Source organism: Lytechinus pictus, unplaced genomic scaffold (genome assembly GCF_037042905.1).
Source record: "Lytechinus pictus isolate F3 Inbred unplaced genomic scaffold, Lp3.0 scaffold_19, whole genome shotgun sequence".
Taxonomy (NCBI): domain Eukaryota; kingdom Metazoa; phylum Echinodermata; class Echinoidea; order Temnopleuroida; family Toxopneustidae; genus Lytechinus; species Lytechinus pictus.
In genome coordinates, this window is record NW_026974140.1 from 9,005,114 (window position 1) to 9,018,329 (window position 13,216).

The following is a 13,216-nucleotide window of genomic DNA, read 5'->3' on the forward strand; positions in this document are numbered from 1 at the left end:
ATTTAAACTCTTTTGAGTCCCAGTATCACTGTATTTAAACTCTTTACTGAACATGCCCTTTTATCAATCATAAAGCATGAAGTAAAAGAAAAGAAAGAAAAGTTACCTTTCTTTTGAGTTTCCAGTACTCATAGACCATGTCTACCATCTCCACATCGTCCTTCATATTAAGAGCAGAAACAATGTCCTTTAACTTGGTGTAGCGGTAGAACTCTTCGGTCACTAGCTGTATTCTGTTACAATAAAATTAAAAGAAATTATACTTCAATTTTTCTCTTAAATTGAGCATAAAGAATTCTGTCTCTATATTCAACTCTTTTTTTCCTTACATGATTTAATATCTATTTCTGCAAATTTAAGTCAGGTAAAGGAAAACGACAACAACAAAAACAAAATTGAATACCAAACTTGCCCAGTTTTTGAAGGGATTGTTCTTTGTTGCAACAATGCAACTTTGGTAACTGCGGCAATTTTGGAATCGATTGCAGTGGTGATTTTTAAAGTTGATCATACTCAACAATCAATGCAATTGCATCAGCCAATAATTGAAATGAATTTTGAATTGGATTTGGATCAAATCTCACTGTCAAGTATATTTACAAATTACACGGAATAGTGGTGACACAACAGCTGCTCCTGCGACAATTGCTCTAAGCTTAATGTCATCCAAGATGTAGGGTTAGGGTTTTCTGTATAGGTTTAGGGTAGTGTATAGTGTTAAACCCAGGGTTGAATTTGCTCATTCATTGTGTGGAAATTAGAGCGGAGCAGTTGTCGCTGGAGCAAATGTCATGGAACTGAAATAGTACATCACATCAGAATAAAAACATTTGGTTATTATCAATCACTAAGCTTTCTGTTATGGACCCTGGGAAGTGTTTCACAAAGATATTTATAAGTTACAAGCAACTTTACGCATGACTGGTGATCCTTTCTTAGGAACTACATCAACACCAATGAAAACTCTAGTGTGTACATTTACCAGAAGAAAAGATCACCAGTCGTTCCTAAAGTCACTTGTAACTTACTAACAGCTTTATGAAACCCACACCTGATACTATAACTAACCTTATTGCTCTTTCATTAGCTCTCTCCTCCTGGGTCATTTCTTTGATATCTTTCTTAGGCGTACCATGAGCCTTGTCAGGGGTCCCAAGCTTACCATCGATACCATCCATCTCACGTCTGGCTTTGGTGTGCTTTTGGCAATACGACTGAAATCATATGTAAATAATGATAATAACAAGGAAACTAACGTAACATTTTACCAATAATAGCCACTTCAGTTGCGAAAAAATCTCGCAGTGGGCTCTGCTTAACATAATGTTATATGATTATTACGCCAGCTTTAGCACTGCTACCCAACAACTAATCCATTCACCCACAACACCTTTAAATGATGGAAGGGAGAAGGAAACAAAATGAAAAAAAAAAACAATGAAAAATCTTTGTAGAGATAGCTAGGGTTTTTAAAAATGGAAAAAATGATTTCTGACTGAATTGAAATGTTGTTGATGATGCTTACATATTGAGTGTGTGACTTGGAATGTACATTTACTTTGCAAAAGCAGCAGAACAGTTACTTTATGAACTAGTTTTAATTCGCCTAAAAAATTTCCAAAATAGAATGCTTCAGGCAACCATCTCTTGTAGCATCACCCCAAGAGCCGCAAAAGAAAAAATATTGGAGAATGTTTATAAAATCAATATTCCACACAAGGCAGATCAATATTTTGGATATACTGCATAGATACTTGTTACGCAAACAGGTACTCCTCTGAATGAAGGAAATAGCCCCAAAGTTCAGGAATAGCCCTGATCTGAAAAATATCTGAACTTACCCTAAACCTGACATCTGCCTCGTCATCTAAATATGTCTTCATTTCTAGACCGTTGCGGAACCCACAGGTCACGTGATATGCAGTCTTACAAGTCTTCACCTACAAACAGATAACAAACACGATTAATAATAATTGTATTTGCTTTTATAGCACTTGACACTTACTATATCAAAAGCCTCTAAGCGCTCTACAGTAATGCAACATAATTACTCTGGCTTTTTAGCAGAGCGGCTGTTACGCGCTCATGAACTTCAAGAAAGAGATTTACTAAAATCTTATGTAATTTTTATCTCTCTCTCCCTCGATAAAGCATTGTGGGGTAGCAGCTCTGACTCTTGCCTTGTTATCAGAGGGCTATGTGCTCGAATCCCACTGCTACCTCGCGTCCTTTGGCAAGGCCTCAATCCACAATTTGCCTCTCTCTACCCAGGTGCTAGGTGGGTACCCAGTAGGATGTAAAAGCCTATGTATTATGTTTAGCAATTGAGTCTTGGAACTCTTGTTGGAATGCTCCCCAGGGAGTGGAGTTATGAGCGACATCACAATAAGGGTGCAAGATGCCAGTCAGACCGCAGGTCCCTATGCTAATGAGCAAAAAGGCCAGATTCATCCAAATCATCTCGTGGCTGAATCCTCCTCCTTGCAAAATCTCGTGATTCGTGAGATTTTCTTTCTCTAAGAATTTACCTGTTTTAACCTCAAGTTAAATGAAATATTATTGCACCATCAGATAGAGTAAAAGTTACTCTTTCATATTGGTCATTTATTTTGTATACAATATTTTGTTAAATAAGTAAATTTCTGGCCCGAAAATGTGCCTCAAAACTGAATTTTCTTCCACTGTTTTCTTTTGCAAATTGTGCAAAACTTTTTATTTTGAGCCTCAATGATATCGCTATCACCATAAAGCTGAATTTCTGTACTTTCTCACAATGCCACTCTTGATATGCGGCACCTTTTAATCGGGTCAAGATCACACTTTTCCCACCAAGGTACAAGACGAGATTTCTGAAATTTTGTACTTGCATGAAATCCAGAGTTCTGATTGGCTGGATAAGGTTCACAGAACTACAGGCGATTACCACATGGGAAGTGTGACCTTCCCACGAACCCAGGCACTGGGACCGTTGGAATTTGCCATTGTGTGGTCTCTTTGACCAATCAGAGTGCAGTATTCTTGTTTTCAAACTGCTTTATGTACTTGGCAAATGAAAAGTGTGATCTTGACCCGATTAAACCAATTCTTATTTTGAAACCTATATCATTTCAAAGCATACATTTTCAGCTTTATCATGATATAAAAATCATTTGGGCTCAAACAAAAATAAAGTGTGAAAATAGCAGCTTTTTTCAGGTGAAAATATTTATTTTGTAGCATATTTTAGATCAAAATTTTAACCTATATTACAAAATCTTTGAATAAATCCAAACACATGACCTGAAAGAATGATTCTTCTTCTTTACAATGGTACCAAATTCATGAAATTCGATGCACAATTAGAGCAGCAATGACCGAATGAAAAGAGGTGTTTTGGTCCGCATCAAGCTCATTAAATATGCAAAACATCTCAAGTCATGAATATCACTTGGATGAAAGAAGCCACTTTCTTGGGACCTGCAGTCTGACTGATGCATGTATAATGAAACACACAAATTGCATTTCCATTCCCCACTTTTTTCCTGTCAAGTATCAATTTTGATTAGTTTTATTTTAGACATGAATAAATGTTAGAGTAACATCCATTCTATCACTTGGAAAAGTGAAAATGAACGAAACGTTACTTACCGAACACTGTATACAGGCCCCTGTTCTTTCTCTGCATATGACACATATAAGGGCCCATCGACTTGCCTAACATAGCAATACAGAAAAAAAGAGCAACCAGTCATTAAAATTGTTCAAGAAATGTTAAGATATTTCATAAACTCAAGTTATATCTTTAATTTGACAATTGTTCCTCAATGAATTTGTAATTCATGCAAATAACTTTCAAAAAGCATTTCACAAAACCATCGCTAATGTATTTCATTTATTTTCCCACTTATATTAAAACCAATATTGCAGCGATGTGAATTTCCACTCTAATTCTCACCACATCATTGCACATGTACATCTAAATCTGGTCAATTACAATAAATCAGACTTGGCAAAATTAATAATTCTTTGCCAGAAAACACAGATAAGCATACATGCCACCTTTTCATAATGAAATTTCTTACTGAAACAGATAAAAAAATCTTATTTGGGGGCATCTACAAATCAAAAGTATACTGCACCTACTTTCGAAATCTGAATTTTTGCTTTTTGAACAATTTTTTTACTAAACATGTTAAAATCTGACTGGTTGATGGACGTGGATAAGCACATATGGGACATTTTAATAACACGCAGAAGAAAAAAAGACTACACCTAGGAGGAATGCCATGCTTGTTTTGCTCTTTTGTCAGCAATTACACATTTTCTACCCAACCATACTTTTCAATAAAAAAAAACACACACAAACACTTGGGTGGTCATTTTATTGGATTCTGTTTGAACTCAAATCACATCAAAATCCAACTTTTAGACTGATAATCACAACCTGTTTATATTAAAGGAAAAAATAATAAACTTACAGGAATTTGCGATATTTTAGTGATGGGTTCCATCCGCTCCACACATCCAATGCTGACCTCTGGAACCCACAGAGCGCAGCTAACATGTGACCACTTGGTACCACTCCTGTGGGGTGTAGGATAACGAGAAGTATTTACATTCAATTGTAACCTATGTACATGGTTTGATATAGATTTATACCAGGCAAAATCTTTTTTTTTTTTTGGGGGGGGGGCGCTACTTTTCACAACTTACTGTCTAAACCTGCAACAAAAACCCTAAATAGACTGGGCTATTTCGACGCCTAAGAAGACTGGGGGGGGGGGGGCTGATTCAGCACCCCCTTATGATCTCGACCGTCGATCGCGACGAAAATTGGCACGCGCGTTACCCATGGCATTATATACAAAACTGTAATATCAAATTCTGCGAAAAATCTCATTGCTCATTAATTATGCTAATTTATGCGTAAAATCATAAGTTTGCTCTAATGAATAAAATAATGCCCCTAAAATGCAAATTTTTGTTTCACATACTCTAGATAGGCATCTGATCAAATTCATTTCTTTTAATTTCAACATCACATTTATTTTCTTATGTATTCTATTGTTTTCTAAATTTCTTATGTATTTCTTTGTTTTTTTACTTTTTGTTTTTTATTGTTTTTTCAATGAAAATTGTCGGGGACTTTATTTTGACCATAAAAAAGATAAATGTAATTGATTTTAAGCAGTAAAAGAAAAAATAATTATACATTTATGAATTTTGGCTAAAAACACTATTTGCATTGGATTTGTACACAAATTCACATTTTTGAGTAATTTTGGGTCTGTATGCACTTACGAAATGTGCACCCGGGGGTCACAATTTTGGTCTCAAAAGTTGCGCGAGACTTGAAAGTAAAAAGTCAGCAAGCGACGCGGTCAAAAAATTTCAAGCAGCGGATTTATCGCGAAAAATGTCGAGGGGGGGGGGGGGCTGAATCAGCCCCCCCCCCCAGTCTTCTTAGGGTTAACATTGCATTGAATGGGATTGTTTTCAGGGCTCTTTTGAGCATTTCAGAGCTAAAAAGCCCCCAGCCCTTGTGTAGATTTTCCCTGATGTACACTTATACTACATGAAGGCAATGCTTGAAGTAAAGCAAGAAGGCAGCCACCTCTTTTGAAGTAAGACGCAATATATATATTTGTTATGCTATTTTGCAATGTTTCACATATCTGATCATGGACATTGTGCCATTGCTATTTATCTTCTTTTTTTTTAATCATGTTTTTATATAGAAAGGTCTTCCTTTTATATTTTCACTAAAGTATGAAATACAAAAATATGTACTGGTTGGCAGATCTGTAAACATTGATTTACCTCGTGCTTTTCATGGCACCTCCTTTGATACCACAGAGTATACATAGAGGTTGTATCCCTAGGGCACATGTTCTACACATCCAGCTTCCCTCCGGTACGTTCACTATGCCGTAACATGCCTGGAGAAAAAAAAGGTCAAATAACTTGAAACATGTAGGGGGTAGCCTTAATGTTATTGTTATGAACAATAAATGATTAGTTTATAACTACTTCTACTAAACTATTATCACTACTACGACTACTTCTATTTTTACTAAACTACTATGACTAATCTACTACCATCAAACTACTACTACCACTGTACTGAAAATTGCAACTACTACTACTACTGCTTTTGCTTCTACTACAACTACTCCACTACTACTACTTATATTCCTCATACCACTTCTAAATGTTTATGCCAACATTGTAATTCATTCATATCAATTTTGTACCATTGTTGATTCATTCGCGGATGCGTCCAATTAGTAGTAGTAGTATATCAATGAAATATACAACATGGATTTTGAAAGGGGGGGGGGAAGAAAAAACAAGTGGAATGCCTCTGGCCGTCTCACCTGCATCACGCGATTCAATATAGCAGCAGTGCTGATTTTGAAAACTACTATAACTCGCACAAGATGTTCAGTGATACTTGGTGACTCTTATTTCCACGTTTTATGAACTAGACCAATACACTTATAGAGATATGATGGCAATTCAACAAATACCCCCAACGTGGCCAAAGTTCTTTGACCTTACATGACCTTTGACCTTGATCATGTGACCTGAAACTCGCACAGGATGTTCAGTGATACTTGATTACTATTATGTCCAAGTTTTATGAACTAGACCAACACACTTTCAAATTTATGGCTGTAATTCAACAAATACCCCAATTTGGCCAAAGTTCATTGACCCTAAATGACCTTTGACCTTGGTCATGTGATGTGAAACTCATGCAGGATGTTCAGTGATACTTGATTACTATTATGTCCAAGTTTCATGAATCAGATCCATAAACTTTCAAAGTTATGATGGTAATTCAACAGATACCCCCAATTCGGCCAAAGTTCATTGACCCTAAATGACCTTTGACCTTGGTCATGTGATGTGAAACTCATGCAGGATGTTCAGTGATACTTGATTAACCTTATGTATAAGTTTCATGAACTAGGTCCATATATTTTCTAAGTTATGATGACATTTCAAAAACTTAACCTTAGGTTAAGATTTTGATGTTGATTCCCCCAACATGGTCTAAGTTCATTGACCCTAAATGACCTTTGACCTTGGTCATGTGACATGAAACTCAGGCAGGATGTTCAGTAATACTTGATTAACCTTATGGCCAAGTTTCATGAACTAGGTCCATATACTTTCTAAGTTATGCTGTCATTTCAAAAACTTAACCTCAGGTTAAGATTTGGTGTTGATGCCGCCGCCGCCGTCGCCGTCGGAAAAGCGGCGCCTATAGTCTCACTCTGCTATGCAGGTGAGACAAAAATGGCAAGATAGAAAACCTGAATGTAAGAAGAAAAAAAAACCTAGACAAAAGAACAGATAGGCAGTTAATTGATGCAAATTATGAAGAAATCTTGGTATTTTTACACCTAGGAATCAACGCCGATTTTCACGATGAAACTCCCAAGAAATTCTTCTTACCTGATGTACGCAGATGTCACACTTGTCACAGAAGACCATTTCATTGCCTTCTTCACTATCAGGCTAAAAGGAGAAAACAAACAGAAATTAAATGATGAGAGTATTTGCATAAACTAAGTTGATACATGTAGCACATTCATCAAGACTAGACTACACCAAACCAAATCAAAGCAAGGCTTTGCTAGACATGTCAGGTTTATGTCACGGAACATTGCTGTTTCATGAACACATACTGACTTTTACATACCACAAACAAGAGGGAATTTATGTGCAATTTTTAGTCAGACTTCTTAAAACTTTCGTGAAACACATGCCAGTGTCCATTTTCGTAAAGACTCGTTATAGTAACAAATGCAACATATCTATAACAAATTTACCATCAGCCAATAAGATAAAAGGATTTCAATAGATTTTTACTGTTATTCCGACAAGTTTTATGAAACAGAACCCTTGTCTGAGAATGAAAGTCATTTTGTGTAACGGAATGCGATTCAGAAATTTTGAAGTTTTTCTCAATTTCAACATAGATTTCAAGGTACAACTCACCGCTCTACAGACATCACATATGACGTCTTCATCATACTCGATACCAAGTCCTTCTTCAGTCTGCATTGCATGCTCCATGTTATTGTTGCACTAATGGAGAAAAGAGGAAAAAAGTTAAATCTCTTCTTGTCAGGAACGGACATCTCTCGTAAGCTCTCGTTTTAAAGGGGGAGTGAACTGTGTGTTATACATAGTCTTAAAATATATATTTTCAGATATCTACTAATACTACAGAGAGAATAAATTGACCTATAATTGTATTTGTACAGAGAAAATAAAATGCTTTGAGAGGAAAAGTAATTGTTTTTCTACTTGGTAGCAGAAGTATTGCGGTATAAATGTATTGAGTAGTTAATTAGCATGTTATCATTCAAGTGGGTCTATATTACTAGACTACACTAGCATTATGGGTCAGGAAACTGGCCAGGTATAAGTAGTTGAGGACTCGACATGGCATTATTGGTTCGTATCTGCTTTAAACCATCACAAATTATATGCCATACATTGCCCTAATTATTCATCAACGCCTTTGAAAGACATCTCAACGGAACAGAATTTATAAGCTCACCTGTACATCACATTCTGAGATTATCCTCTCCATGGTCATTTCATTGATCGGTTCATCGCCTGAAATAAAACAAAGAAATTACATTTCTGGGAAAATCTAATAATCTGTACTCATTATTATTTTTACTTTGACAAACTCTGAATCTTAATCATGTTATCTAACATTTCTAAGCACTTCCATTCCAAGAACTCTTTGGACAATATATTACATCTTTCTGTGGCTGAATAATCCTACTAAAGAAAATAAACATCCACCTTATTTGTATCAAATGAATGGCAACTATGGCAGGCAAATAATGCAATAATTTGTCAATTAATAAACCAATACTCCAGCATGTTGCTCTTGAGGAATGATGAATGAGTGTTCTGACAGATCGTTGTGCCACTTCAAATGACAAAATTTTACATGGCTGGCCTTCCATAGTTGACACTGATTCCAATCAATTTTTTCAATCTTTATCAGACAGGGACTTGTTGGCCAATGCAAGCAAGAATAACAATGTATGTATAATAATAATAATTTTATGGATTTATCATTGTGAAATTCTTAAAAATAACAGCTAATAGCTTTTATTTTCAAGAATTTCACAAGTTGTTGTCATCGAGATGCAAATTAAGGGGAAAAAAGGAATTGGCACTCTTTCCAGGCCTGTCTATGCATGTGAATTTCAAATTCAAGTTATTCACACTGTGCATGAATTTCGGTAGCTAAAATTTGGTTAGTGGCTTAATGTTACTACAGTCCGACCTCTCTTATCTGGACACGTTGGGACCAGCACTAATCCGGATAAGGGATTTATCCAGATCTGGGAGACCCAATATTAGATACATGCAGCTGCCTCCCCAACGGCGGTAGCTACACGTAATCTATTGTAGTGGGCATACACAGTTCCTTCGGTGATTTGGGTGAGATACAGTATTCACAGCAGGATCAGTGCAAATTTATAGGCGGTATTTTTATTGAAATGAAATTGATCGAGGTCCAAAACTATCAGATAATTTACCTGCTAAAATGATTGAGGTATAAATCGAGCATACCTCGAAAGAAAGAGAATGACTCAATGAAACTAAGTTTTACAATTGAATCATCGTGGCGGGTATTGCACCTTCGCAATGTCAGCCATTGTTATACTGACTGTAGGCTCAAACATGATAGATGGCGCTGTCCGTATTGAGCCCTAGCACTAGCTAGCTAGCGAGACGTGTGTTGTTTTTTCCCCAGGCCGGGAAATAAAAAGAGAATGTGATGAAATGTTTGCGATGCGCCCTGATTACTGGAAAATAATCCTGTCTAAGTTCCTTCGGTGATTTGGGTGAGATATTTTCATGAAAAATAATGTGGTTGTTTGTAGACTATATTGGAAAATACATGTAATCAAAGTGACTTTGCATAGGATTGAGTTTAGATTGAAATCTCATTTCTACACGTACTAACTTGAATTGGAAAAAAAAAAATCTTGGCTAGTGTGCGTCCCGATAATGGGAAGCCATTATCCAAGAGATAATGAGAGATCAGGATAAGGGGAGGCCAGAAAAGAGAGGTCAGACTGTAATCACAAATCATTATAAATCAAATCAACACTAATAACATATAAACACACTTACACTTGTATCATACCAACCCTCATTGACTTCAAGTATTTGAATAGTAAGTTTCTTTTGTATTAAAAGCTTAGACATTATCTCCAAATGCATGTATTTCACTGGAAATTATTATTTACAAGCTAATATAAATGTTTACCGTAAAATTTTCACCCCTTTTTCTTAAGTTGACCCTTATTAAAAAAAAAAAATATTTTCTTGTTCTCCTACATATCAATTTCAAAATGCTATTTTTAGCTGAATTAATATTGTTAAATATTAAGTTTATGTATGTGTTTCTATTCTTGTAGCTGTCACTTTACAAGTCAAGGTCGAGGAGGAAAGCCTGCAGGAATTTGTTTTACTTTTTTCTATTCCAGGCAACCTGGGCTTGTACAGTAGACATCCTTTTATCCTTACCCATATCTTCTCTTGTCATGTTGATTTCATCAAGCCAGTGGACGTCCACTTCATCTAAATCATACTGACACATGGCATCTTTCTTCTCAGGTGCGTCGGCATCATCTTCCTTCTCGTCGTCGGTATCGTACCCCTTAATCAACTTCTTACCCCTAGTGGGAAGACAAGTGAAAAAAAAAACAAACCAAGATCAATAATAATACTACTACTAATAATATGGAACATTAATGTATATAGCACTGCATTCTATAGACCTATGCATATGACATCATAATCTCATAGCGCCCTCCCTCAGAGGATATAGGAATACGTGTTAACAGGGTTGTCAGAGATGTGCCAGCTGCAGATCATCAACGCATGCAAGGCAAAGGCTTCAACCTGTCTAAGATGGCGGTCCAATTACGTCAATGCATAAGGTCTTTTCCCCCAGCTATAGCACGCTACCCTGATCGTGCACTCAAGCATTCAATTAATTCCTTCCTCTTGACTACCCATTTACTACACCTGGGTGGAGAGTGGCAAATGTTGATAAATCAGCAGCATAAACTAATTTGCATGATTGAACATCATGATAAATGCAATAAAGTTGTAAAAATCTTCTTGTTCCAGGTGTACAAGTAGTAAAAGACCTCTGGGTTGATTATTTTCATACTAGTATGCCTTGCTGCATTGCTGAATTTCACTACAGGGGTTACATTGTATGACTATAAAGACTAAAGTTCGATTATATGTGATTGACATGTTTCTTGTGACAGGGCCCTCGAGGTCAATTTCTTCAATTTGGACATGTAGAATTGTGAGTAGTGAAAATAAAGAACTTTAATTCATGTTATTTGTACCTACATGTAGCTCTTGAAGTCAATAAAAATACTTTGTATTTCATAAGCATGAAATTTATATTATATGTATATTAATATATGCTCATTTTCTGGAAACAATTCCAACAAATGATTTTACTTGTAGCAAGCAAAACTACTAAGACAACTCCCCACAATATTTCAAAGGGCCAAAATCTCATAAAAGATGTATCATGGTACAAAACCATGATTTGTGCCGAGTTTGTGTAAAATGAATATTTCATTGTACAAATTGAAATTTCATTGTACAAAGAAAAGTCCAATGAAATGCAAACTTTAACCAAAATGTGTTATATTCATGCTTAAATGAAGTGCAATTATACAAGAAATCTGCAGAGACAACGGTCTTGTACCACGGTACAATTGAAACCACATTTGTGAATTCGGGCATACATGTATGACTGATCGAAGGAAGGAACTTCCTTCGATCGAAGGTGGAAGCACCGTGGTGTAGCGGTTCTGACTCTCTCCTTGTAATCAGAGGGTTGTGTGTTCGAATCCCACCGCGGTCTAGCGTCCTTTGGCAAGGCGTTATTCCACACTTTGCCACTCTCGACCCAGGTGCTAAATGGGTACCCGGTAGGATGCGAAAGCCTATGTAGTATGCCTAGCAATTGAGTCTTGGAACTATTGTTGGAATGCTCCCCAGGGAGTGGAGAAGGTGCATACATTGTATGCGGACATGCAAGGATCCGATGACCGGGGTAATAATATATCTGTAAACTGAGCGCTTAGAGACGTCGTTCCGATGTGTAAAGCGCTATATAAATGCGGAATATTATTAATATTAACTTACAACTTGAAGTCGATGTCTTCAGGTTTCCTAATCTCCTTGATGTATGCCTGAGGGATAGACCGGGGATTGACGGGCACCTGGACACCTTTCTCCCATTCCGGTTTCCAGTTGTCCGTCATGATCATGTACTCGTCGGGCAGGAGCTGGGAAGAGTCCGGCAGCTTCATGGCGCTAATCAGATCCTTGCGGAATACCTGGGTGGAAACAAGAGAGGGCACATCACAGTGTGTGTCACTTATACATTAAAGTCTGAAAATCATTTAGAATTACCCCTTTCCAACAATATAAAGGTATTTTCTACAGCAAAAAATATGTTGAAAAAGTCCTTATTCAGACATATGTACATGTATAGTCTGAAAAGTAGCATCCCTGTCCTAAAATGCATTTCCTATCCATCAAGAGATTTATCTTCAAAATCTACAAATTTGCAATAACAATTAACACTTATAAAAAGCTAGCTACTAAAATCACTAAATTTGATTGGCTGAGAGTAAACATGTTTAAATTGTGCATTTCTTATTACAACAAGTCTTCATGAAACATAACAAAATTGATGATCCAAATCACATTAGTGCAGCTCCACACCTAGTGAGATGCATCTCAAGACGAACTTCTTACTTTCAAGTTTGGTGCAGTGTTGATGTAAATATTGTCCTAACACCAACACAAAAGGATCAACACTGAATTTGAAAAAAGCCACTATCTGTTTGAAATCCCTATGATGTATCGGACTATTTTAGTATTACCAACAACAAAAGGTGTTTAAATTGATACATATATATAGATGACAGATCTGTGCAACAAGATTTTGGGATGAAAAAATGTTGCATTGTTTTGTTGCTTTACATTGGAAAACGCTACAGTACATGTACATCATTACATGTACCTTGTCGTTTCCCTCCCATAAAAGGAAAATCAATAAAATATTTAAATGCATGAAAAGAAAGATATATACTAGAGATACTGAATTATCTGCATGTAGGTTGCTTCGAATGAAGATGTGCAA

General features: G+C 36.4%; 1 protein-coding gene across 1 annotated transcript in view; it reads right to left on the reverse strand.

The window, feature by feature from the left end:
• The window catches only part of LOC129260938 (trichohyalin-like), a 39,452-nt gene that overhangs the window by 20,027 nt on the left and 6,209 nt on the right, over nt 1-13,216 (reverse strand). The window contains exons 3-13 of the mRNA XM_054898948.2: nt 12,211-12,404; nt 10,558-10,709; nt 8,558-8,616; nt 7,990-8,079; nt 7,444-7,506; nt 5,800-5,918; nt 4,458-4,563; nt 3,628-3,693; nt 1,842-1,940; nt 1,069-1,214; nt 107-233 (exon numbers count right to left, since the gene is read on the reverse strand). Coding sequence (XP_054754923.2) covers nt 107-233; nt 1,069-1,214; nt 1,842-1,940; nt 3,628-3,693; nt 4,458-4,563; nt 5,800-5,918; nt 7,444-7,506; nt 7,990-8,079; nt 8,558-8,616; nt 10,558-10,709; nt 12,211-12,404 — 1,221 coding nt within the window. The remainder of the gene's footprint in view (nt 1-106; nt 234-1,068; nt 1,215-1,841; nt 1,941-3,627; nt 3,694-4,457; nt 4,564-5,799; nt 5,919-7,443; nt 7,507-7,989; nt 8,080-8,557; nt 8,617-10,557; nt 10,710-12,210; nt 12,405-13,216) is intronic.